The following is a 25846-nucleotide window of genomic DNA, read 5'->3' as shown; positions in this document are numbered from 1 at the left end:
ATTGGACTTTCACAAAGCACATACCTTGACAAAATTTTGAAGAAGTTCAAAATGGATCAAGCAAAGAAAGGATTCTTGCCTGTGTTACAAGGTGTGAAATTGAGTAAGACTCAATGCCCGACCAATGCAGAAGATAGAGAGAAAATGAAAGATGTTCCCTATGCTTTAGCCATAGGATCTATCATGTATGCAATGCTGTGTACCAGACCTGATGTGTGTCTTGCTATAAGTCTAGCAGGGAGGTACCAAAGTAATCCAGGAGTGGATCACTGGACAGCGGTTAAGAATATCCTGAAATACCTAAAAAGGACTAAGAATATGTGTCTCATATATGGAGGTGACAAAGAGCTCATCGTAAATGGTTACGTTGATGCAAGCTTTGACATTGATCCGGACGATTCTAAATCGCAAACCGGATACGTGTTTACATTAAACGGTGGAGCTGTCAGTTGGTGCAGTTCTAAACAAAGCGTTGTGGCGGGATCTACATGTGAAGCGGAGTACATAGCTGCTTCGGAAGTAGCAAACGAAGGAGTCTCGATGAAGGAGTTCATATCCGATCTAGGTGTCATACCTAGTGCATCGGGTCCAATGAAAATCTTTTGTGACAATACTGGTGCAATTGCCTTGGCAAAGGAATCCAGATTTCACAAGAGAACCAAGCACATCAAGAGACGCTTCAATTCCATCCGGGATCTAGTCCAGGTGGGAGACATAGAGATTTGCAAGATACATATGGATCTGAATGTTGCAGACCCGTTGACTAAGCCTCTTCCACGAGCAAAACATGATCAGCACCAAAGCTCCATGGGTGTTAGAATCATTACTATGTAATCTAGATTATTGACTCTAGTGCAAGTGGGAGACTGAAGGAAATATGCCCTAGAGGCAATAATAATGTTATTATTTTATTTCCTTATATCATGATAAATGTTTATTATTCATGCTAGAATTGTATTATCCGGAAACATAATACTTGTGTGAATACATAGACAAACTAAACTTCACTAGTATGCCTCTACTTGACTAGCTCGTTAATCAAAGATGGTTATGTTTCCTAACCATAGACATGTGTTGTCATTTGATTAACGGGATCACATTATTAGGAGAATGATGTGATTGACATGACCCATTCCATTAGCTTAGCACCTGATCGTTTAGTATGTTGCTATTGCTTTCTTCATGACTTATACATGTTCCTATGACTATGAGATTATGCAAATCCCGTTTGCCGGAGGAACACTTTGTGTGCTACCAAACGTCACAACGTAACTGGGTGATTATAAAGGAGCTCTACAGGTGTCTCCAAAGGTAAATGTTGGGTTGGCGTATTTCGAGATTGGGATTTGTCACTCCGATTGTCGGAGAGGTATCTCTGGGCCCTCTCGGTAATGCACATCACATAAGCCTTGCAAGCATTGCAACTAATGAGTTAGTTGCGAGATGATGTATTATGAAACGAGTAAAGAGACTTGCCGGTAACGAGATTGAACTAGGTATTGAGATACCGACGATCGAATCTCGGGCAAGTAACATACCGATGACAAAGGGAACAACGTATGTTGTTATGCGGTCTGACCGATAAAGATCTTCGTAGAATATGTGGGAGCCAATATGAGCATCCAGGTTCCGCTATTGGTTATTGACCGGAGACATGTCTCGGTCATGTCTACATTGTTCTCGAACCCGTAGGGTCCGCACGCTTAAAGTTTTGATGATAGTTATATTATGAGTTTATGAGTTTTGATGTACCGAAGTTAGTTCGGAGTCTCGGATGTGATCACGGACATAACGAGAAGTATCGAAATGGTCGAGACATAAATATTGATATATTGGACCACTATATTCGGACACCGAAAGTGTTCCGGGTGATTTCGGAGAAAACCGGAGTACCGGAGGGTTACCGGAACCCCCCCGGGAGAAGTAATGGGCCATGTGGGCCTTAGTGGAGAAAGAGAAGGGCAGCCAGGGTGGGCCGCGCGCCTCCTCCCCCCTGGTCCGAATTGGACTAGGAGAGGGGGAGCGGCGCCCCCCTTTCCTTCTCCCTCCCCACTTCCTTCCCCCTCCTAGTAGGAGTCCTACTCCTACTAGGAGGAGGACTCCTCCTTGGCGCGCCTATAGGGCCGGCCGGCCTCCTCCCCTTGCTCCTTTATATACGGGGGTAGGGGCACCCCTAGACACACAAGTTGATCCACGTGATCGTTTTCTTAGCCGTGTGCGGTGCCCCCTTCCACCATAATCCTCGATAATATTGTAGCGGTGCTTAGGCGAAGCCCTGCGACGGTAGAACATCAAGATCGTCACCACGCCGTCGTGCTGACGGAACTCTTCCCCGACACTTTGCTGGATCGGAGTCCGGGGATCGTCATCGAGCTGAACGTGTGCTAAAACTCGGAGGTGTCGTAGTTTCAGTGCTTGATCGGTCGGGCCGTGAAGACGTACGACTACATCAACCGCGTTGTCATAACGCTTCCGCTGTCGGTCTACAAGGGTACGTAGATCACACTCTCCCCTCTCGTTGCTATGCATCACCATGATCTTGCGTGTGCGTAGGAATTTTTTTGAAATTACTACGTTCCCCAACACTATTTCCACTAAGGCCCATGTAGGCCCATTAAGCCCCCGGGGGGTTCCGGTAACCTCCCGGTACTCCGGTAAAATCCCGATTTCACCCGGAACACTTCCGACATCCAAACATAGGCTTCCAATATATCAATCTTCATGTCTCGACCATTTTGAGACTCCTCGTCATGTCCTTGATCACATCCGGGACTCCGAACAATCTTCGGTACATCAAAACATATAAACTCATAATATAACTGTCATCGTAACGTTAAGTGTGCGGACCCTACGGGTTCGAGAACTATGTAGACATGACCGAGACACATCTCCGGTCAATAACCAATAGTGGAACCTGGATGCTCATATTGGATCCCACATATTCTACGAAGATCTTTATCGGTCAAACCGCACAACAACATATGTTGTTCCCTTTGTCATCGATATGTTACTTGCCCGAGATTCGATCGTTGGTATCTCAATACCTAGTTCAATCTCGTTATCGGCAAGTCTCTTTACTCGTTCCGTAATACATTATCCCGCAACTAACTCATTAGTTGCAATGCTTGTAAGGCTTAAGTGATGTGCATTACCGAGAGGGCCCAGAGATACCTCTCCGACAATCGGAGTGACAAATCCTAATCTCGAAATACGCCAGCCCAACAAGTACCTTTGGAGACACCTGTAGAGCACCTTTATAATCACCCAGTTACGTTGTGACGTTTGGTAGCACACAAAGTGTTCCTCCGGTAAACGGGAGTTGCATAATCTCATAGTCATAGGAACATGTATAAGTCATGAAGAAAGCAATAGCAACATATTAAACGATCGGGTGCTAAGCTAACGGAATGGGTCATGTCAATCACATCATTCTCCTAATGATGTGACCTCGTTAATCAAATGACAACTCATGTCTATGGTCAGGAAACATAACCATCTTTGATCAACGGGCTAGTCAAGTAGAGGCATACTAGTGACAATCTGTTTGTTTATGTATTCACACATGTATTATGTTTCCGGTTAATACAATTCTAGCATGAATAATATAAACATTTATCATAATATAAGGACATAAATAATAACTTTATTATTGCCTCTAGTGCATATTTCCTTCATCAGGAACCTTCAAGGAGGGGATAATGCACAAGCCAGAGGAGGAGGGGACAACAAGAACATATGAGGAGAAGGACGCGATGCAAACGCTTGGAACATGTGATTTGTACATGTTGTTGGTTTAATGTGATTGTTCATGCAACTTTTAAAGAACTATGTACATGTTTGCTTGATGTGCTAAATGTTTAAATTTGAAGGGAGTCGAAGTGTTTGACTGAGAAAACCAAAAAAATGGAGATTGAGATAGGACAACTCTGAGTTTGTGCTCGCTTGCTCAGTCTCCAAATGCATATGGAGCGTGCGGCATATGCATTATGGTGATTGCAGATATGACAACTCTGCTAGAGTTGGTCTAATAGGTCATATTATAACTCCATAGAAGAAGTGTTTGCAAATAAATGGATAAACAAAAGTGGTTGCAATTAACTTAATTTGAAAAAAATGCATTAGGACAATTCATTTGCAAGCTAACTTGGATCTGTTAACAGGAAATTAAGACTATCTTGCAAGTAGCAACAATATAAATAAACTAGAACAGCCATACGAGTCAGCATGGACAATGATAAGCTAATCTGCGTGCTTATCCTGAGATAAAGTTGATGTCATAAACGGTATTTTGAGCATTGTGTCACGACATGACATAATTAATGGCTTCCACACAAAATAAATAAAATGATGCCCGAACGGGTGCTTTCCATGTAGTCTTACCAACATCTAATCATAGGTCATGTGCACACAGCACACGCTAGCTAGCCAGCTATGGCACCAGCTGAATTCACAACTGCAAGTTGTTGGTGGTCCATCGAAGGTTGCATTATATTGAGATAAAATTTGGTGCTTTTAAAATCACTCCAAATGATGTAATGGACACGTTTTTAGACAACTGTGTCGCGCACATTAGATATCTCTCTCAACGCGGTCACCAGGAAAGATTTATCGAGCGCAAATTATTGGAAGCGCATCGAGGATGGATCTTCCCCTCAAATATCTCATGAACCAAGGGTAAGACTCAAGAGATTTGTAACCGTTGGTCGGGTTGCTTGGAGCAAGTGAAGCACACTCCTCCTAGTGATTGCATCATTATTTTGAGAATTCTCATTAATTTGAGCATTTGTTTGTTCTAGTATAACATATCCCAAGAAAGGTCCAAACTAATGGCCAAGTTTTAAGGGAAATCGTTTGGCCTCCAACATTGTTGGAATTTTTTGGAAGGACATAAGAAGTGGAAGTCGGGAAATGAAGACGGTAGTCTACAAACTGGGAAGTGCAACAATTCGTCTCCCGATATGGACGATGATAGTGATGACGATGGTCCTAGAGAGGAATCGTAAAGGTGTCTAGAAGTCCCACTCATGCGTCTAGAATAGTCGGCCCGATGGGAGGAAGAGAGGAAAGGAGAAGCTCAAGGAAGAAGAACAGGCGGCGGTTATGAAGAAAAATATCGACGAGTGATGCAAACAAGAAATGACTTAGCTGAAAAGAGGAAGTAAGAGAACCTAGAGACAGAGAAATGGAAGAACCAAGAGAAGAAGGCAAGATGATATGCTATGCAACAGAGAAGGCGGTGTCAGGAACAGATCGAGGCGCATATGCTTGAAATTCATATGGACAAGGAGGCGCGTAAGTTCAACTTAAGTTCCGGAGGATCCGACGACAAGTGAACAAATTTTCGAGCTGAATCAACTCATCATGTTGGATATGAGCCAAATGGATCTGGTGGCGCACGAATTTTGGGAGAAGGTGTGAATGGTGATCATACATTTCAGCAACCTTGAAGGAGGGGACAATGCACACGCCAGAGGACGAGGGGACAACGAGAACATAAGAGGAGAAGGGGACGGGGCAAATGGTTGGAACATGTGATTTGTGTTTGTTCATGCAACTTTTAAAGAACTACGTACATGTTTGCTTGATGTGCTAAACGTTTAAATTAAAAAATGGAGGTTGAGATAGGACGACTTTGAGTTTGTGTGTCGCCTGCTCAGCCTCCAAATGCATATGGAGCACGCGGCATCGAAGAAGTGTTTGCAAAGAACTTGATAGACACAAGTGGTTGCAATTAACTTTATTTGAAAAAAATGCAATAGAACAATTCATTTGCAAGCTAACTTGGATCTGTTAGCACGAAGAGCATCTTGCAAAGAGCAACAATATAAATAAACTCCCCGTAAAAAATAGAAAATAGAAAAAACATACTAGTCGGCATGGACAATGATTAGCTAAAGTACGTGCTTATCCTTAGGTAATGTTGATGTCATAAACGTTGTTTTGAGCATTGTGTCGTGACATGACATAATTAATGGCTTCCATAATAAATAAATAAAATGATGCCCGAACGGTGCTTTCCGTGTAGTCTTACCAACATCTAGTCATAAGTCATGTGCACACAGCACACACACTAGCCAGCCAGCTATGGCACCAGCTGAATTCACAACTGCAAGTTGTTGATGGTCCATCCAAGCCTGCATTGAGATCAAATTCGATGCTTTTAAAATCACCGCAAATGAAGTAACGGACACGTTTTTAGACAACGGCGTCGCGCACATTAGATACTCCTTTGAGGTGTGTCTTGACGTGCTAGCTAGGCTGTCAAGTTGTCATCGTTCATCGTCAGGAAAAACTCAAAGTTGATCCTTCGATACAGAGGGAGGTCAGTGGAGCCCCCTTTTTCCATATTCAAAAAAATATTAACCACATTTTTGGGAGATCTAGAGCTAGATTTTTTTTTCCATAAAATAAAGTTGTTACGTCACACCAAAATACAAACCACAAGTGTTAAATTTAATAATAATAAAATAGTAATACTCAAGTTTACTTTGGACTGAGTAAAGGAGAATTTGCACCAGCTCTTGCCAATGCCGAGCTGCCAACTGTGTCACAGCTTAATGGGGGGCTAGGTCAACTTCTGTTCCGGACGGTGGTTGGCTAACCAGAAGTTTTAGACAACAAAATTAGCTTAAACTATGGCTCCTTCAGTTGCATGAAATGGCCAGAATGAGGTATTCCGAAAGAAACGTACCACCTGATGCTGATGGGTGCGTGGATATGCACGTAGCTCGTCTTGTCTTTTGTGAAGTTCTCAATTGACCAGTCAAGATTTGCACCCGTGCTTTCTTAATTTCCTTGTAAAACATGTACTAAATCTAGTCACGGTAAGCACCTAAATTCCCGTGCAATTTGTATCGATGTGCTGGGTGAGTGTGAACTCTCGTCTTGGTCCCCTGCAAAGACTCTCATTAGTTTAGCTCAGCGACGCGCCATGCAACGCGGCGCATGATCGAAGCGATCGCGCGTGGCACGTGCGGTCAATTGCTCTCACTTCGAGCTCGAGCGATCCAACCGAGAGCTCAGCCGCGCGTATAAATGGCCACCTTTCCACCTCGAGCAAAGCAATTAGCTAGATCGAGGCTTCCTTACATCGAGGCAGCAAATCCAGAGGCGCGCGCAGAGACAAAAGCAAGAAATTAAGCTGTAAAGGGAGAGGCGGTAGTCTAGATTCTAGAGGACATGGCGGCACTCGTCACTCCAGCTGCTTCGGTGGTGTCCGAGCTGGTGGTGCGGGGCCGGGAGTCCGCCGCCGTCCTCGAGGCCCTGCTCCAGGGGGGCTCGCCGCAGGAGCACGGCGGGATCCGGGAGCTCGCCGCGGAGATCCTTCTCTGTTGCGACCGCGCCCTCGCCGCGCTCCACGGTCGCGACGGCGTCCATGCGGTCGCGCTCGCCAGCAGGAAGCGCAGGTCGTCGGAGCCCGACGGCGCAGCCTCTCAGACGAGGCCGAAAAGAAGGTAAGCTAGCTGTAGTAGTGTCTGCTTGCTCCGGCGTTACTATTTCAGTTCAGGCGAGCAAACGACTTAACAAGATCGCTTCGTTACGTTTTTCCAGGATGCGCGCGAGCAGCGGATCGACGGCGATGAGGGTCGAGAAGCGATCGACGGCGGAGGACGGGCACATATGGAGGAAGTACGGGCAGAAGGAGATCACGCACAGCAAGCACCCGAGGCTCTACTTCAGGTGCTCCTACAAGCACGACATCGGCTGCCCGGCGACGAGGCAGGTCCAGCAGCCGGACGACGACCTCTCCCTCTACGTCATCACCTACTTCGGCGACCACACCTGCTGCCACGGCGACGAAGCCGTCGCCGCCGCAGAGGAAAAGGACGTCAAGATGCAGCCGTTCGTCATCAACTTCGGGATCGGGTCGGCCACAGAGAGCAGCACCAGCGGCTCGCCTTGGCAAAACTCTGATGACGGTGATGGCCGGAGCGAGATCCCACGCTCGTCGCACGCCGTATGCTTGCCGGAGGGAGGAGAAGCAGATGAACTGCGACTGAAGGTGACCAAAGTTGAGACAACTTCGTTAGGCTCGCAGCCAGCGAGCCCGGCGGCGGCAGAGCTGAGCTCGTCACCCGACGTTTCCTGTGCTTCCCCAGCATGGGATCCTTTATCCAGCTGCTGGGAGTGGGATCAATTCGTCGAGAGCTCATTCGATTTCGTTAGTAGATTCATCGATTTCGATGACTTTGGTTTGTACCAATAGCATGGTGAATTTCCTCCGTGTGATGGTTATAGCTAGATGGTCAACTTAATTTTGTGAGGGATATGGATTTCTTCTGCTATGGCGTTCTTTGCACTAGCGATGAGCGCACGCATGAAAGCAAGTGTGTAACATATACTCCCTCCGTCTAGAATTACTTGTCCCGAAAATGGAGGTATCTAGACGTATTTTAAGTTCTAGATGCATCCATTTTTATCAATTTCTGCAACAAATAATTTGGAATGAAGAAAATATATTTTTGGTTAATGTATTCGCCTTTACTTCTAGAGCTTTAGAAATTATGTTGTCACCATGCTCCTCTTCGTCTCTTCCTTCCATTTCAATGGCGGCAAAGTCAAGGAGAAGGCACCGTCATTGGCTTGTCATAGAGGTGGTGACGAAGGTGGGTCCCGCTCCATAGTGGTTAGGGTTCAGGGGTGGGTTGCCCACATGCCACCGGAGAAGAACCCGCGACACCTTGGCTTAGAGAGATGATTGGTGAGAAGACCATGCATGAATGCCAAGGACCACAAGACGAGAGTACAACTAGTGGTCACTCATTGATGGACGGATCGATGAGCGGGAGAGAGTAGATGATGACAAGCTCCTATAAATATTTACCGCGGTGATGGATCAGCATGTGACGATAGCTGCGGGAGACAAAAGGAGAACATTGGAGGCAATAGAAGAAGAGGCTCATTGGAGCTCGACAATGATGGTGGTGGCGGCCAAAAGATAAAAGGGAGGGGAGATTGGGAAGATTTGAGAGAAAGAGAAGGGAAAACTCGTTGGATGCAACGGATCTAACAAAATTTTTATAATTTTAACCAAAACCCCTTCCGATTTGAGGCAACCAAATAGGTAAATCTCATCTTTGTGCAATGAAACTCTGCAGTGTCCATAGAACATCCAAAAATTCAAACTCCGATGGGATCAAGCGAACCGAAGGCCGTTCATATCAGCTTTGGTCAAACCCTCTTTGCAGAGAATATATAATCCACATCTGTATCTGTGGCCAGATCATGATTGTATTTTAGGGGTGTTAAATATGACCATTTGTCCCTGGAGATTAGGAACGAACCGCGCCCACTGAAGCCCTGATACAGCCCTGACGTAATAATGCTTACCTCACGACACTGAAGGAAGCACTAATAAATTCATGGCCATTATTCTATTGTGATGGAGAGATAGACAATGGAGCATATATATCGATGCTTATGTGTAAGGCTCACATCAACACCCTCCGTGCAACCCATGAGGGGAGGCGACGGCATGCATACGACTATGTGATCGAAGTGTTGAACTTAACCATGCATCGTGTGAATGCTTGCATTGCATGAGGGGGATGCCTGCAAATGTATAGTAAATACAACAACATTAGGTGGGGAGGGGGGGTCAACTCCAGCCTATGTGAATTGGTACATGGATTATTTGGATACAAATGTAGCTAGACATGTTTTAGTGTTAGATACATCCATATTTAAATAAATCTAAAACAAGTAATTTAGAACGAAGGTAACATATATTGCTGGAGTGATAAAACTGAAAGGAGTACATGCAATCTGCAAGTGGGCGCCTGAAATTCTTGGCATGTGTAGTCCGCATACCTCCGGCTGCACAGCGTCAGGCTTCCACAAACACAATGGTACCGTGCAGGGTGAGCTGGAGAAATCCTCGCTACAGTCGTTGAGACTAGGAAAAATGCAGTCGTTTTTTCAGGGGGCTGAAAATGGAGCAAAATTACTCTTTTTTCGAGAATCTGGAGCAAAATTACTGATCCTGCGGTCCTACTGCATCTTCGAGACCATTCGCGATGCGGCCGGGGCCTGAGCAAGCGGCGGGAGAAACACGAGGATGCGCGCGGGGTTTCCAAGGGTTTTTTTTTCAGTCGTGGGTTTAGATGGGTTGCTTTTCTCACTAGTGGCCCATTCAGAACAAGAGGACCGTCGGCCTGGTAAAGAAATGGGAGGACATAGCAAGCTTTTAGACCAGGCTATATCGAGCATGTCGCGTACGCGCGTGGGCCAGAATGCGTACGCAAATCAGTTCTGCTCTCCTTCAGCCTGCCGACGCCGAGTGCCATCTCTGCACTTCCGCACGCACTGGAAGCTGTATCCCCTCTCCTCAAACAGAAAAAAAAGGAAGCAGTATCCCCTCTCATGGCATGGCACTTCTGTGGCTGAGTGCCAGTCAATGCTGTAGAAAATTGAGCACCGGAGAGCCGATCCTCGCTGGGTTGCCGAGTGCTAGTGATAGCCGGCCAAACATCAAAGTCAGCATACCGTACTATCCTAAACTGTAATGTGAGGCTCAATATAGTAAACCCAAAGCTGTATACTAAATCGAAGACTGTTATTTTGGGACGGAGGAAGTAGTACCCTGCTCTTGCCAGATCCCAAAGAGCACTCGGCGCAAAGCTGAGCGTCATGGGCAACTCACAAGGAAACCTAACGTTGTGCACAGCTGCGCACATGTCGAAGACTTTCTAGTTTTTTGTGATTTTTCTTAAGACCGGTACTCTGCGCCGGCGTACCGGTCCAAATTTATGCCGGTCTGCTGCCGAGCGTTGGATCTGTAAAGGTGAACGGACGAGATTATTGCTGCCAAGTCATCTTCTTCCTTCCACGCACGCGCAAACAGAATAAATGGATCTACGCCGTCCAGACTCTTTGTGCTCGCCCTTGGCTGCCGTGTCGGAGCTCGCCGAGGCCACTCGCTGTTGCAAGTCTCCGGGGACGCTCGCCACCACAGCTCGTCGGGGACGCTCACCATATGCAGCTCCGCCGGGCCGGTCAAAAAGAAAAAGACGTCCCTAGTTCCGTCGGGCCGGGCATGTCTCCCTTCTCCTGGTTGCAGGACCGCCGGGGGAGAGTTCTAGCATCGTCACAGCCCACCGTCATACTCGCCACGCGCCCATCACAGCACCACCATGCAGCTCCGTCGCCGCCGCTCGCCATTGTTAGCTAGCCGTTCTCCGTTTGAAGCTTTTTTAGAAGCACGGTTGCAGCCTTTCTCGACGCCGGTTATAGCAAAATTGACCTCACCGGCTCCAGCAAAACGCCCCCGCTGGTCATAACATGGCCGTATAGTTGTAGCATTCTGTGTCGGCGGTTGTACCAAAAGTGTACGTCGGTAGTAGCAAAAATCCGTCAACGGTTGCAGCAAAAATTCATCTCGCCGCCGGTCGCAGCTCCGCCATGATGGATGTAGCAAAATGAAAAAAGTCCACATAACCCCCTGAGGTTTCTTGAAACGGACAATTTACGCCCCGAAGTTTAAAACCGAGTAAATAACCCCCTGATCTTTCCCAAACCAGGTGAATCACCCCCTCACATCTACTAGACTGGTTTTTCAAGCGGTTTTGGTGACTGGGCAGATTGCAGGTGCCAGGTCGGCACGGTTCCTGTCCTCCTCCGATCCTTCTGCCATTGCACGTCGCGCCCAAACCACTCGTCGACCTCATGGTAGCACCAACAAGCAGCCGGCCACGAGGGAGCCAAGCCCAGCATGGTACAAGAAGTACCTTGTGTCGCATGATGTGATCGTGCTACTGTTGCGCCCACTATGCGTGACCCCTCGCTTTCGTACTCTCGTTGAACCCCGGGGGAATGGCTTCTCGAGCTCCGTCCTCCTCCGTAAAAAAATTGGTGCATCAATCGGATGGCAAATTGGCAAGGCCCCCGGCTCCTAGCGGCGCACCAGCTCCTAAAAGCAAGCACACGCAACTGCACGTCGTCGCCTTAGTCGCCTCGGCAGCCCTCGCCGGCCGCGTTCGCTTTGTCCTCAAGTCGACAATAGCTCGCACCTGCACCACATACCGAGTTCGCGCCCATGCCACCTGCGGCTGGGGCTGCCGCCGGCAGCTGGCGACGTCCACCATTTTAGAGCTAATCACGATTAGAATAGTCATGTCTAGCTTGTACATGGTGGCACATACTTCATGTGTGTACGTGTGTGCTTGTCCAGGAGAGAATCGATTCAACAGCAGTATGTATGTACGTGTGTATTGTCTCCGGCGGAGCTTGAGTTCACGTGCCATCGGGACCTCGTGCCTACCTCCTCAAGTGCACGCGGCTCACCAGCTCCTCGTGCTTCCGGCGCTCGTGTCCTGCTCGTCACCGTCGTAGATGACCTCCACTGTCCGCCTCGGAGAGCATGAGTATGACTGTACCAGCCATTGGTCACGTGGGAAGCAGCAGGAGCGCTATGGCGCAGACAGCCATAAGGATCCCTCATACCTTGGGCGCATGCACTAGGCAGGAGAGCAGGTTCAAGGACGTTGGCCTGCCTGGTCGAGGGGTTGCCTTTCGATGCAAGACGCTGCTGGCTTCGTGCAGGCTGCACGACCTGGAGCTGGGAAGGCTCACCGCGCGCCAAGAAGATCACAAAGTTAGAAGTGTGGGACTCGGCGAGCTACATGTTGATGTCCTGTGCCATGAGTGGTACCACACTGGTTCGTGCTCGGAGTAGTACGGTCGAGGCCAGGTGCATGTCGGGAAGGAGGAGCACCTCACCACGTCATCAAAACCACCTACAAAACCACTCTAACCAGGGTTAGGGGGTGATTAACATGGTTTGGAAAAGTTCAGGGGGTTAGTTACCCGGTTTTAGACTTCAGGGGGTAAATTGGCCGGTTCATGAAACCTCGGGGGGGGGGGGGGGGTATGTGGACTTCTTTCGTAGTAAAATCCATCGCCGGTAGTACCAAAATACAACAACGGTTGCAACAAAAAAAGCCACTGCCGTAGTAGATCGTAGCTCCGCCGCAATGGATGTAGCAAATCCGGCGCCAATAGTAGCAAAAAATGGCAACGGTTGAAGCTTTTTCACATAGCGGTTGAAGCTTTTTCCGGCATCGCTCGTAAAATATTTTCCATGGTTGAAACTGTTTTCCCACCCCATTGAAGCTTTATCCCATGGTTGAAGCTTTGTCCTTCGCCTGTTGAAGCTTTTTTACACACTGGTTGAAGTTTTTGCCGCGCAAGTCGAAGATTTTTTGCTTATACTACAAAAATATATTGGTATATAAATACTATGCAACCATTGCCCATCTTAGACATTGAAAAAATATATTTTCGCGCAACCCTTTCCCCTCAATATTTTCCCGCCAACTCTTTTCCGCCACCCGTTTCCCGCCAACCCCTTCCTGCCATATGTTCCTGCCACCTGTTTCCCACCAACCCCTTCTCGCCATATGTTCCCGCCAACCCTTTCCCGCCATACCACAGTATACCATTAAATAAATTCTTCATATTTTAAAAAAAATCATGTTTCTCAAAATCTTTTCACTTTTTTTAAATGTCTTCACAATTCAGAAAAACATTAACCGTATATCACAAATATATTCAATGTGTCTTCAGAAATTTTTTAGCTTATACTACAAAAATGCTCAGTGTATATTTATAAATTGTTCATCACTTAAAACATCAATAAATGTTTGGAATTCTAAAATTTTGTTCATGTGTCCAATAAATTTTCACGTTTTAAAAGTTTGTTTGTATTTCGGAAATTTTTATTTTAAATAATTATTTAAATTGCTAAAGTAAAATTGTTCACTTTTTTCGAAAATGCTGACTTTTTATAAAGAAAGGGATCGGTAGTTGTACATTAGCCAGATGCTATCCTATTTGGCTGGTAACACATATACCCAGCGTGAGGTCAGGTTTTTGACTCCATCGCTTGGGCTTTTATCCCATTTTTTTAAATATGAAGATTTTATTTAATGGTATACTGTGGTATGGCGGGAACGGGTTGGCGGGAAACAGGTGGGAGGAACATATGGCGGGAAGGGGTTGGCGGGAAACAGATGGCGGGAAAGAGTTGACGGAAAAATATTGAGGGGAAAGGGTTGCGCGAAAATATATATTTTTAGTGTCTAAGATGGACAATGGTTGCACAGTATTTATATACCAAAATAAAAAAAACCACGCTTCGGTCTAACGTAAGCCGAAGAGTGGTCATGCAACTTCGGTCACCATTAATGTGAAAAGGTGGGCCCAAGGGACTTTTCGGCCTACTCCTGACCAAAAAGGTTTCGGCCCAGGTACGCACCTTTTCGGCCAAGGCAAGGCCGAAAAGTCCATTTTGGCCAAAGGGAGGCCGAAAACACCCTTTTTAGCCCACGCGTGACCGACGGGGTGCTAGTTTTGATTTTTTTTCTCCACTCTTTGCTATAGTTTCCGAATTTGCTATAACATACGTCATAGTTTTGAAAAAAAATTAAAGCTTTTTTTGTTTTATGATTTTCAAGGTTGAAGCTTTTATTATGTCGTTGCCGGTCGGAACACGCCTTGTTTCTGGTAGCAAAAATCCACGCTGGATGCAGCTATTTTGTCGACCGGTTCCAGCTCAAATCCACGCTGGTTGCAGCACCGGTCGCCTTTCATTTGAAGCTCGTCGTTGAGCTCCACCTCGCCGCTCGTAGCATCTAGTCTCGCCGGTTTTCAGCTTTCGAGCTGGCCGGTTCCAGCGTTTTGGCCTGCAGGTTGTAGCAAAAATAGATGTTGATTCCGGCATTGCAGCAGCGCAGGGCTCCCCCCTGTCGTCGTGTCCATCTCCGATGTGAGATGGTCGTCGGGGATCACGGGATTCAGGGCGAGCGTTGGCCATCATAGAGAAAGGAAAAGGAGGAAGGAGATTGAGGGCGGAGGGGGGGGGGGGGGGGGGGGGGGAGGGGGTGGAGGAGGAGGGTCGCGGCAGCGAAGGCAGTGTTGCGGGACAGGGGACCGGAGTTGCGGTGACGGCGATGGTGCAGGACGGGGAACGGAGTTGTGGGAATGGGCGTGAGGGAGCTGAGCGATGGAGAAGGAAGAAGGATATGTGCTGTAGCAGATAAGGGAAGAGGTGCGCTGTTTCTGGTCGCATGATTACGATCCATCTCGCGGCTTGCGTGAGACCGGCGTAACGGTTCGGCCAGTGCCCCGGCTGGAAACGTTTCTCTTTTCTTAATGACAGTGTGAAGTTCCTCAACTGGCGCATAGTTCTGAAACTCCAACCATGCCGGCCCTTCCCCGTCAGCACCACACACGACTACGCTGAGGATTTGCAGCTCAGCGAGACAGTGCACCGCTAAATCCAGGGTCGACGCCACGGACGATGGACTCCAGAATAGAGATGCTCGCACCCAGTGCCATGATGTGCAGCGCCGATAGGAAGTGGTCAGATGTGGTTTAAATTTAGGAAGTACTGGCTAATTTTATTGAAAAAAAGGCGCAAAATCATCAAAGAACTCATGAGACTTCAGCTAACTAAGAGAAGAGCCAACCCCGGTCCTTATAACAGATCTGATTCACAGCTAGTCAAAATAACATGAAATTAGTACAAGTGAAGCACAGATGCATGAGGAGGCGAACATGATGATTCACAGCTAGTCAAAGTAACATCAAATGAATACAAGTGAAGCACAGATGCATGAGGAAGGGAACAAGCCCTATGGAGATGGTGATTCAGCAGTCGGCACTAACCACTGCTTCTCCACACCTCCCTCTTGAAACTATTTTCATCACAAAGGTCTATCAAGCATGTGTCATGTGTGGGTTTCAACTTAGCTGCCCCAACGTACACACTACACAGCACATAATCAGTGAGTAGTAGAACACATAACACGTTGTGGTTTAGAATTCAGGACTCAGGATAGAAGTATTCAACACGAAAACTGCTATGGGGAAAAAAGAATGATATACTCTCCGAAAGAATAGCGAGGGTGTGTTTGGTCATGTAACTAGAGCTATGGTATTACAGCCAAAACAGCGCAATTTGTACCACTAGTTCGTGGATCAGCTCGTAAACAAAATTACTAGTGGAACACTATTGTACAAACCGTACTAATACAAGCAAGCCTTTGATATTCCAGGATAAGGGTCACCTTGTCAAGCATGGATCCATCGAGTTTCAGGTTAAGGTTGGATACTGTATTTGCTGCGAGCCATTCAGATGAACTTATCTTCTCCCGTTTCACAAGAAAGGACAGGTCCTTCCAACATTATGTTGTAGCTTAGTCATCCCAATCTACATCCCATCCGTCCTTGCTATCGGTTGGAGATCTATTGGTTGGAGATCTCAGAGAAAGGCCATTTGCCGAGATGCTTCCAGCAGGTCCTCTTTCTGAAGGTTTTGCAGGTGCTTCCTCGTCATCCCAGTCATCATCCCATCCATCTTCCCAGCCATCTCCTGTGCTTGTAGTGTTGTTTGCACCTGATGAGTCAGGAGCTTGAGCCTGAGATCCCATCTCAAGCTGCTGATATGGGACCCCACCATCGCGCTTTGTCCCTGCAAACTTGCAACAAGCAAAGACGGCCCCAACCAAGACAAGCGTGAAAACACCAAAATAGGCTCCATAGATTGGCTTCACAGTCGTTGCATAAGATGTAAGCTGCTGAAATTGTTGTTGCCAATCATAAACTGGCTGCCTGATGCGCAAGACACAATGCCCAGTCCCAACATTTAGGGTAACCTCTCCACCATTTGGACTGCTAGAGCTTATGTTAACCTGGCAATATGTATTGATAATAAGTTTAGAAAGGCCATACAAATAAAGAATAACAGTTAAATTGACTGAACCACCAGTGCACCAAGAAGATAACACATACTGCTTGTTAAACAAATGAAAGTTGCATACCCTTTTAGATTCACCCTTGCTGAGAGGTGGCAACGTATGGGCTATACTTATATCTGATGTTGTTTTGACATCAACAGTTACGGTATTCTGCCCTGTATTCTGGACTATAAAAAATTGTCCACTTGAAGCTGCAAGAAGAAAAAAACATGAAGCTTTCTCAAGACTCATGGCATTGAAGGTCATAATAGATAGTCAATAGTATGATATAAACCAATTTATAACTGTGAGAGAAAACAAACATAACGCTTCTTCAGATTCATTAAAGTACTCCCTCCGTCCCAAAATAAGTGTCACTTATTTTGGGACCGAGGGAGTAAAAGCCAAGCTAGATAGACCATACTATGAAGCTAGGAGGAATGCTACCACACACAAACCAAATTGTTTGTCAAAGTACCAGATGTTATTCTCTGGAGATTCTTAAGCTGTACATAAATATTGAATTCACTAAAAGGTAACCAGTATGCTCTGACGTGACTGTCCACTAAAAACACTAAGCCGCTAGCTGATGTACATAGTTACTTAGCACTCCCTCCGTTCCTAAATATAAGTATTTTTAGATATTCCAACAAGGGACTACATACGGAGCAAAATGAGTGAATCTGCACTCTAAAATATGTCTATATACATCCATATGTAGTTTGTATTGAAATCTCTAAAAAGACTTATATTTAGAAATGGAGGGTGTATTAAACAAAGCCCTCTGATCTTTTATGCAGCAAAAAAAAAAAGCTCCTTCACGCACAATATACCGCGTCAGTACTTCACCATCTCACTATATTTCCAAATGGACCATAGTTACCGAATCATAACAAGGAAGGCCATGCCACTTAAGATTCAACATGGACAATGCATTAAGAAGATAAAAATTGTACAATACCAAAAGATACGTCAGTATTACTTGCGCTGTATATAGATTCCATAGACTGCGGTGTCAAAGTAGTTATCTGTTCTAAATAAAAGCAAATGGAATGAGTATCAAAACTTTCTATGTTCTCAGTAAAATTTGATTTGCAGAGGCTCCCGCTGTCTTTGCACTTGAAGGCCAATGTCCAGGGTTAATCTTAAGCACTAGCTACAACTCAAGCCAACGCTCATAAGAATGACTGAAGCATCAATGTCCAAGTTACAAGAAACCTTTATGCATCATCATTCATCACACTAGGTGGCATGGAGATTGAAGCCGGAAACAACTATATCATGGACATATATTTAGGAATAAGTCGGTGACTTGAAGCTTCAAGTTTCAGCATGACTAGTAATGTTACCTGTCTTAGACACCTGAAGGCAAGCAGACAATCCTTCAATTGAACATGTGTCTACTGGATCCTTACACTCCTCAGCCACCTCTTTTGATTCAGTTGCGGGCTTCTTGTTTCCTGAGCCTCCTCCAGTTGATTCAGGGCTTCCGGGAGGGGGGCTCTCGTTGCGCCCATTCTTCGCTGGCACCGGCTGTGCAGAGACCTCCGCATTACTCCCTTTCTGCCCCTTACTCTCTGGCACACCTGATGGTGGCGGTGGAGAATCCTTTGGTGTTTGAGTCTTTTCCGGCGGTGGTGGTGTTTGCGTTGTTTCTGGCGGTGGCGGTGTTGGCGTTGTTTCCGCCGGCGGTGTTTTCTGGTGCTGTTTACCAGTCTCAGGATTCCCCGCCGGAGTCGATGGTTGCCCCGGTTCTTTCGAGGCGGCGCCCTTCTCAGATCCACCTGTAGCCACGTTAGGTACAGGCGCTTCCTGGAGAAGAGATCAAGACAAGCACTAAATCAAAGCTCGCCCATATTCTCCGAAGAACGCCAACCCATTCATCAACAAAACAATACGAGCTAGCTGACTCAAACAAGTGCAATCAGCAATCCTCACCTCGCCGGAGCCGGGCTTCTTGCCCTGCAAAACCCTAGCCGCCGCGGGGTCCGGGAGCAGGGCGAAGGCCAGGAGGAGCGCCGCGAGCGCGGCGAGTCGGAAGGATCCCATCGAAATTCGGGCGGGCGAAATTCCGGCGCGGCGCGGGGGCGGAGTCAGCCGGTCCGCTGTCGAGTCCGGCGGCGCGGGGCCGGCGCGGATCGCATCGGCCGCGGCGGGGGATCCGGGGGATCGGGATCTGGGGGCCGCGCGTCGATCGAGATCTCTGTGGCCTGCGGAGCTCGGGCGCTTCCGTCGATGCGCGAGCGGGCGCGGAGGGGCCGAGGAGGAGGAGGAGGAATTGGAAGTTTCGCAGGTCGGAACGGGGCGTGGAGGTGGCAGGCTTGGGCAGGCGGCCGCGCACCCGCTCGCGCGCAGGTGCTCTGGTCGCGGTTGACTCGAGATTCGGTGGTGAATTTGGACCGGTATGGGGAGGTTTCGCCAGAGTTTTTTTTTCTCAAAATAGGACGAACCCCTTTTTCTTGCGAGTGGAAATAGGGCCAACCCATTTTACACATGCAAAATAATACTAGGAAAACTTGTTGAAACTTTGCCTCAACTTTCTTGTTGTTGAAATTTTGAAAAGGAAAATGAATCGTTCTGGGCGACCCGTCGCGCGTGCAACGTCCCATCAGAGCGCGATTTCCGTCCCCTGTCTGCTTGCCACGTTGTGTGTGGGCCCCACCCCACCACGGTGCATCGCACTTATCCTCTCGGGATAGCTTTTTTTAGCAAGAAAATTAGGTCTTTATTGATCAATACCGATGTTTACACGAAAAGCGATTGGGTCACTCGACGTGCCCAATCAAATATGGTGCCTGTAAGGTAGAGAGGTACCTGACCTAGCTAACCTATGAGCTTCAGTATTTGAAGCTCGAGGTTCGAAAACAAAATTACAAGTAAAATTTCTCGCAATTTCTAGGATCTCTCTAATAACACTTCCATAGCTTCCTCCCACGCCCTAGCGAATATGGTTCACAACCTGTTTACAATCTGATGCAATTTGGAGATGTTGTAAACCCAAGTCTTGCGCCAGTGAAAGAGCTTCTCGACAAGCTAAAGCTTCCAAACTAGTTGGATCCGATATGCCCTGGATAACTAACATTGACGACCCAAGATAGGAACCATCTCGATCACGACAGATGGCTGCTGCGGTTCCTGCATTGTGTTGCACCAAAACTCCGGCGTCCACATTTATCTTCGCTAGTCCCTCATCAGGCGGGATCTAGCATCGTTGCTGAAGAAAATATGCCCTAGAGGAAATAATAAAGTTATTATTTATTTCCTTGTATCATGATAAATGTTTATTATTCATGCTAGAATTGTATTAACCGGAAACATAATACATGTGTGAATACATAAACAAACAGAATGTCACTAGTATGCCTCTACTTGACTAGCTCGTTGATCAAAGATGGTTATGTTTCCTAACCATAGACATGAGTTGTCATTTGATTAACGGGATCACATCATTAGGAGAATGATGTGATTGACATGACCCATTCCGTTAACTTAGCACACGATCGTTTAGTATGTTGCTATTGCTTTCTTCATGACTTATACATGTTCATATGACTATGAGATTATGCAACTCCCGTTTACCGGAGGAACGCTTTGTGTGCTACCAAACGTCACAACATAATTGGGTGATTATAAAAGTGCTCTACAGGTGTCTCCGAAGGTACTTGTTGGGTTGGCATATTTCGAGATTAGGATTTGTCACTCCGATTGTCGGAGAGGTATCTCTGGGCCCTCTCGATAATGCACATCACTTAAGCCTTGCAAGCATTGCAACTAATGAGTTAGTTGCGGGATGATGTATTACGGAACGAGTAAAGAGACTTGCTAGTAATGAGATTGAACTAGGTATTGACATACCACGATCGAATCTCGGGCAAGTAACATACCGATGACAAAGGGAACAACGTATGTTGTTATGCGGTCTGGCCGATAAAGATCTTCGTAGAATATGTAGGAGCCAATATGAGCATCCAGGTTCCGCTATTGGTTATTGACCGGAGACGTGTCTCGGTCATGTCTACATAGTTCTCGAACCCGTAGGGTCCGCACGCTTAACGTTACGATCACAGTTTTTTTAGGGTAAATGCCGCCGCTTTATTTAATTAAAAGTCCGCAAAACCCGGAATGTCATCCGAGATTACACTCAAAATACAGTCTGGGGGCACCCCCAACCAGACCCTACATAGTTCGTCTCCTACCCCTACTCTAGCCAACTTATGCGTCGCGACATTCGCAGATCGTCGAACCCAAGTAACCTTCACGTTTTGCTTCGTCTCCAGCAGTTGTTTTATGTCATTGATCCATGGTCCAACTGCCGAGAAGTTCCTGCCGGTTTGGTTGATCATCTGGACAGTTTGAAGACTGTCCAGTTCGACGTGGATATTTTGGACACCTAGCTCCTCGGCCACCTGTAAACCACGCCTACACGCGAGAACTTCTGCTGCTTCAGGATCAACAATGCTTGGGAAGTGATGGCAAACCCCCGCCCGAAACGCACCATTGTGGTCTCTGAGGACAGCTCCACCACCCGCCTTGTCGCCCACCTTTGACACCGCTCCATCACAGTTGAGCTTAACCCATCCCACCTCCGGCACCGCCCACTTCTGGATCTCCCTCGGCTCTCTCTCCCGAGGCTTTGGCTGATGAGCGTTTGACCAATCTGTCATATGTGCACAAACAGCCTCCACTATTGCATGTGGACTCTGAATTCCGACTCCATCCCGCGCCTCATTTCTAGCGAGCCATAAACCATATGTCGCCTGGATCATCGCTTCTTTCTCGTCGTCGGCCGCCCCGAAGAACCAACTCAGAAGCCATCGAGCTAGAGCGCCCTGGGTATCAATCTGACACGGTGGGGCTGCCACCGAAATACCTTTTTCTGAGCGCAACAACTGCCAGAACTGAGAAGAATGCTGACATGCCCAGAAACGATGAATAATAGATTCTTCTCTGCCGCATGCAACACAAAAAACACCCGGTTTGATTCGCCGCCGATGAAGCTCTGATCCCACCGCCAGTCCATTTTTAATCATACGCCACATATGAATCTTCGTTTTGGGTGGCGCACTAGTATCCCACATCGCCATGTACCCCTTGTGTTTCTGGACCGAGCTGGAGGACTCCTGCTGGCCCGACCGCGCTCTTCTCCTAGACATCCAGAGATGGTAAGCTGATTTCACATTGAAGATGCCATTCTTAGTGAAATTCCATGCGCGGTAATTGTTGGAACCCGGGCCACCAATAGCAATCTGTGCTATATCGCATGCGTCTGACTCACTAAACATGGTGGCAAGCTTGTTCCGGTCCCAGCTAGTCCCAGCACTGTCCAGAAGATCTGCAACCTTTGTTATCCCATGAACATATATTTGACCCAGTGGCCTCAAGGATCCTTGTCGAGGAATCCAGTTGTCATGATGTATATTGATGCTTGTGCCATCTCCTACCCGCCAAACCAGCCCCTCCCGGAGGAGGTCCCTTCCATGCAGCAAGCTTCTGTATGTGAAGGAAGAGTTGGACGGGCACGTAGCGCTCAGTATAGACCCATCTTTGAAGTAGCGTGCTTTGAGTACTCGGGCACAAAGGGAGGAAGGAGTGGAAAGAACCCTCCAAGCTTGCTTGGCCAAGAGCGCTTGGTTAAAACCCTCTGGGTTCCTAAACCCCATACCTCCTTCTCTCTTAGATGCACACATCTTCTCCCAGGATATCCAATGCACCTTTCTTTCACCATTCATCGCACCCCATCCAGAATTTAGAAGAGATCGAAGTCAGGTTCCGGCATATCTTCTTTGTGAGATGAAAACAACTCATGGTAAAAGTCGGTGTCGCTTGTAATCCTGATTTGACAAGTACCTCTCTCGCCGCCTTGGACATTCCTAGCCCTTTCCAACCTGTCACCTTGCCTTTTGAGCTTTCTACAACATATTTGAAAGTGTCGTCTTTGGACTTACCCACCAGTGTAGGTAGTCCAAGATACCGCTCACTCAGAGCTTCTGAATCAATACCCACCACCTGCTTCAGCTCAGCTTTGACATTGTCGTTGCATCCTCTTCCAAAGAAGATAGATGATTTTTGCAAGTTCACTCTTTGGCCTGAGGCCTCCTCATACCGCATCAACATCTCCTTAAGAGTAGCCATGTTCTCATTGGACCCCTCCAAAAAAACGATGTTGTCATCTGCGAACGGTAGGTGTGTAATATGGGGGCCAGTGCCGCCAAAAGTGACACCCTTGAGGTTGTTATCCTGTTGAGATTTTCTTAACAGCGCCGAAAAACCCTCAACACAAAAGAGGAATAAATACGGTGATAGGGGATCACCTTGCCTGAGCCCTCGGGATGGGAGGAACATCCTAGAGAAGCCCCCATTAACCTTAACAGAAAAGTGAGCCGAGGTAACACACCGCATTACCATTGTTATCCATTGTGGATCAAAGCCAAACTGAGCCATCATCCTCTCCAGAAAATTCCACTCCACCCTATCATATGCTTTCATCATGTCTAACTTAACCGCACATAGACACTTCTTCCGCTTCCTTGTCCAGATGGCATGCACACACTCATATGCCACTAACACGTTGTCCGTGATGAGCCGCCCCGGGACGAAAGCGCTTTGCTCCTCCGATATAAGAATTGGGAGGATCACCTTGAGTCTATTTGCCAGGACCTTTGTAGCTATCTTGTATAGCACATTGCATAGACTGATAGGCCGAAATTGTGACAGTAATTCCGGAGCATTCACCTTGGGAATCATAACAATTACAGTGTCGTTAAAAGCCTCCGGACTAGCTGCACCATTAAGAAAATCCCGCACCGCTGCACACACATCCTCCCGTACCAGCGGCCAGTGCCGTTGGTAGAATAATGCTGGCAAACCGTCAGGTCCCGACGACTTGGTCGGTCCCATTTGAAAGAGCGCCCCCTGAATTTCGTCATCTGTGAAAGGCGCCGTAAGCTTTGCATTCATCTCCCCCGACACAATTTGCTTGATGTTTAGAAGAAGTGCCTCTACACCCGTCGAACCCTCAGAAGTAAACAACTGCTCGTAGAAGGACGCTGCCATCGCCCTAATTTCCTCGTCGACTGTCACCCTAGTGCCATCCTCTCTCTTAAGAGCCCGTATAGTGTTCTTCCTCTTCCTATGAGTCGCCCTATTCTGAAAATATTTTGTATTTTGGTCACCAGCCATCAACCAGTCCACCCATGAACGTTGCCTGTATAGAATCTCCTCTCGCTCATACATTTCAGAAAGCTGCTCCTCTAGATCGCGGACCTCCTGGTGGTACCCGGATGAGAGCGCCCGAGTTTTAGCATCAGTCAGCTGAGTTTTGAGCTTTGCTATCTTGCGCCTCACAGAACCAAACACCTCTCTAGCCCACCGTTGCATGCAGCCGGAGACAGACCCTAATTTGTCCCATATCACTTCCAGGTTCCGTTGTCCGGTGGCAGCCGCTTCCCACGCCTCCTTCACCATCAGCTCATAGTCCGCATGTCTCGTCCATGCTTCTTCATAGCGAAAGGGGCGATCGCCACCTCTAGGAGTCGATGAAGCTGTCTCCATCGCTCTAACAAGGACCGCTTGATGGTCAGATTCCTCAGTCATTATATGTTCCACCCTCGTCTCCGGATATATCTACAGAAAGCCATCATTGCATGTAGCATGATCCAACCTCACTTGGATGTTATCAGCACCGTCTCTTCTATTATCCCACGTGTATGGGTATCCTGAGAACCCAAATCCGCTAGGCCGCAGTCGGCCAAACAGTCCCGGAAATCCTCCATGCGTGAAAAACTCCTCGCATTCCCCCCTAGCTGGTCGGTTTGGAATAAAGCCTCATTGTAATCCCCGACACAAATCCACGGCTGGTCGTCTTGCGCTCGAAGATAACGGATAACGTCCCAAGATTTCTTCCTCAGCTCCGGATTGGGTTCCCCGTAGAATCCAGTGATTCTCGAGGTCTTGCCCTCACAGACAACTTGGGCGTCTATGTAATACTGTGACCATGGTCGTATCGTAACATGCACATGTTCCCTCCACCAGAGAGCCAGCCCACCACTCCTTCCACGGCAATCTACTGCCACACCACTCTTGAAACCCAAACTCCATTTAAGTCTCTCCATTACCCTAGCTTTTTTCTTAGTTTCACTCAAGAACACCACCGCTGGGTTGTAAGACCTAATCAGGTCCCGCAATTCGCCCACTGTCGAGTCCAACCCCAAGCCTCGACAGTTCCAGGCTAGGATATTCATTGCTCCCGGCGGCCCTGACCCTCAGGGCTCGCCGCTGTGTCTCTTTGTTCTGTGATGCGGTCAAACACTGTCGATGTTTTACGCCTCGTATCGCGAATGAACCCATCATCTGCTCCTTGCCTATCATGATCTTCCTTAATCCTCCAAATCTGCTTTGGACTTCTCTTCCTGCCCACATACTCCCGCCTGGGATACACCGAAGATTGCTGGTGATGCTTATAGTCCTCCCTAGGTTTTCTGACGTAGTATCCCTTCTTTCTTCCCTTGTCCACACTCGTCCCCGGTCTTCCATAATAGCCAGACTCGCTATAAAACTCCTCCCTTCTGACATTCTTTTGATAACTTCCCCCTGCTCGTTCTTCATCCCGAAAGTTGATGTTATCCTTCCCTTTGAGATTACCCAGATCCGCCCCAGAATTTTCATTACGCCTCTGCTGGCTCTATCCAGTCAGCTTCTCACGCAGGTCCGACTCCCACCGTTGTTCCAGGCTATCCCGCAGATCCCTACCCTGGTGATCTCCGTGCACACCCGCCCCTCTCATGGGGCTGTTGACCTCGCCCTTGCCTTGACCAGAGCCCCCGCCAGTGCGGTGCTCTGTCGAGCCAGCAAATTGCGCCCCTAGATTCCTCTTTGTAGGCAGATCACGAGCTCTCGGGTGTTCCTGTCGGTGCATGCCCCCATCATTACCATGCGAGCTAGCATAACTGTTGCTGCTGCTAGCCCCTCCAGCAGTAAAAGAACCCTCTTTCATCGAGCTGTTCCTTACCGGGGATGAACGTAACCAACACCCCCACTGATCAGAGGAGTTCAAAGGGGGGTCACACAACCCTCCAACATGAACCAGCCTTCCGCACTCAAAGCAAAAATGT

At 47.6% G+C, this 25846-nt stretch overlaps 2 protein-coding genes across 2 annotated transcripts; one reads left to right on the top strand and one right to left on the bottom strand.

Annotated features, from left to right (window-relative positions):
• Window positions 1-6982: 6982 nt before the first annotated feature.
• LOC125536560 (transcription factor WRKY45-2-like) lies at window positions 6983-8470 on the top strand. Its single transcript, XM_048699799.1, has 2 exons — window positions 6983-7454; window positions 7552-8470. The coding sequence occupies exons 1-2, from the start codon at window positions 7180-7182 to the stop codon at window positions 8204-8206; spliced, it is 930 nt and encodes a 309-aa protein (XP_048555756.1). The 5' UTR covers window positions 6983-7179; the 3' UTR covers window positions 8207-8470.
• A 7388-nt stretch (window positions 8471-15858) lies between these two features.
• Window positions 15859-19113, bottom strand: LOC125522404 (nascent polypeptide-associated complex subunit alpha, muscle-specific form). Its single transcript, XM_048687468.1, has 4 exons — window positions 18675-19113; window positions 18086-18548; window positions 16821-16948; window positions 15859-16691 (listed from the first exon to the last, which is right to left on the bottom strand). Exons 1-4 carry the CDS (start codon window positions 18783-18785, stop codon window positions 16197-16199), a joined length of 1197 nt encoding a protein of 398 aa, XP_048543425.1. The 5' UTR covers window positions 18786-19113; the 3' UTR covers window positions 15859-16196.
• Window positions 19114-25846: the final 6733 nt, after the last annotated feature.

This window comes from Triticum urartu, chromosome 1, assembly GCF_003073215.2.
Source record: "Triticum urartu cultivar G1812 chromosome 1, Tu2.1, whole genome shotgun sequence".
Lineage (NCBI taxonomy): Eukaryota > Viridiplantae > Streptophyta > Magnoliopsida > Poales > Poaceae > Triticum > Triticum urartu.
Note: the sequence above shows the minus strand (reverse complement) of the source record. Positions and strands in the feature narration are given on the sequence as shown.

Coding starts and splice junctions, on each gene's coding strand:
- LOC125522404 (XM_048687468.1), bottom strand. CDS start 18,785: ATGGGATCCTTCCGACTCGCCGCGCTCGCGGCGCTCCTCCTGGCCTTC. Junction 18,549..18,674: donor AGAAGCCCGGCTCCGGCGAG/GTGAGGATTGCT, acceptor TCTCTTCTCCAG/GAAGCGCCTGTACCTAACGT. Junction 16,949..18,085: donor CCTTCAGGTGTCTAAGACAG/GTAACATTACTA, acceptor TTCTTCTTGCAG/CTTCAAGTGGACAATTTTTT.
- LOC125536560 (XM_048699799.1), top strand. CDS start 7,180: ATGGCGGCACTCGTCACTCCAGCTGCTTCGGTGGTGTCCGAGCTGGTG. Junction 7,455..7,551: donor CAGACGAGGCCGAAAAGAAG/GTAAGCTAGCTG, acceptor ACGTTTTTCCAG/GATGCGCGCGAGCAGCGGAT.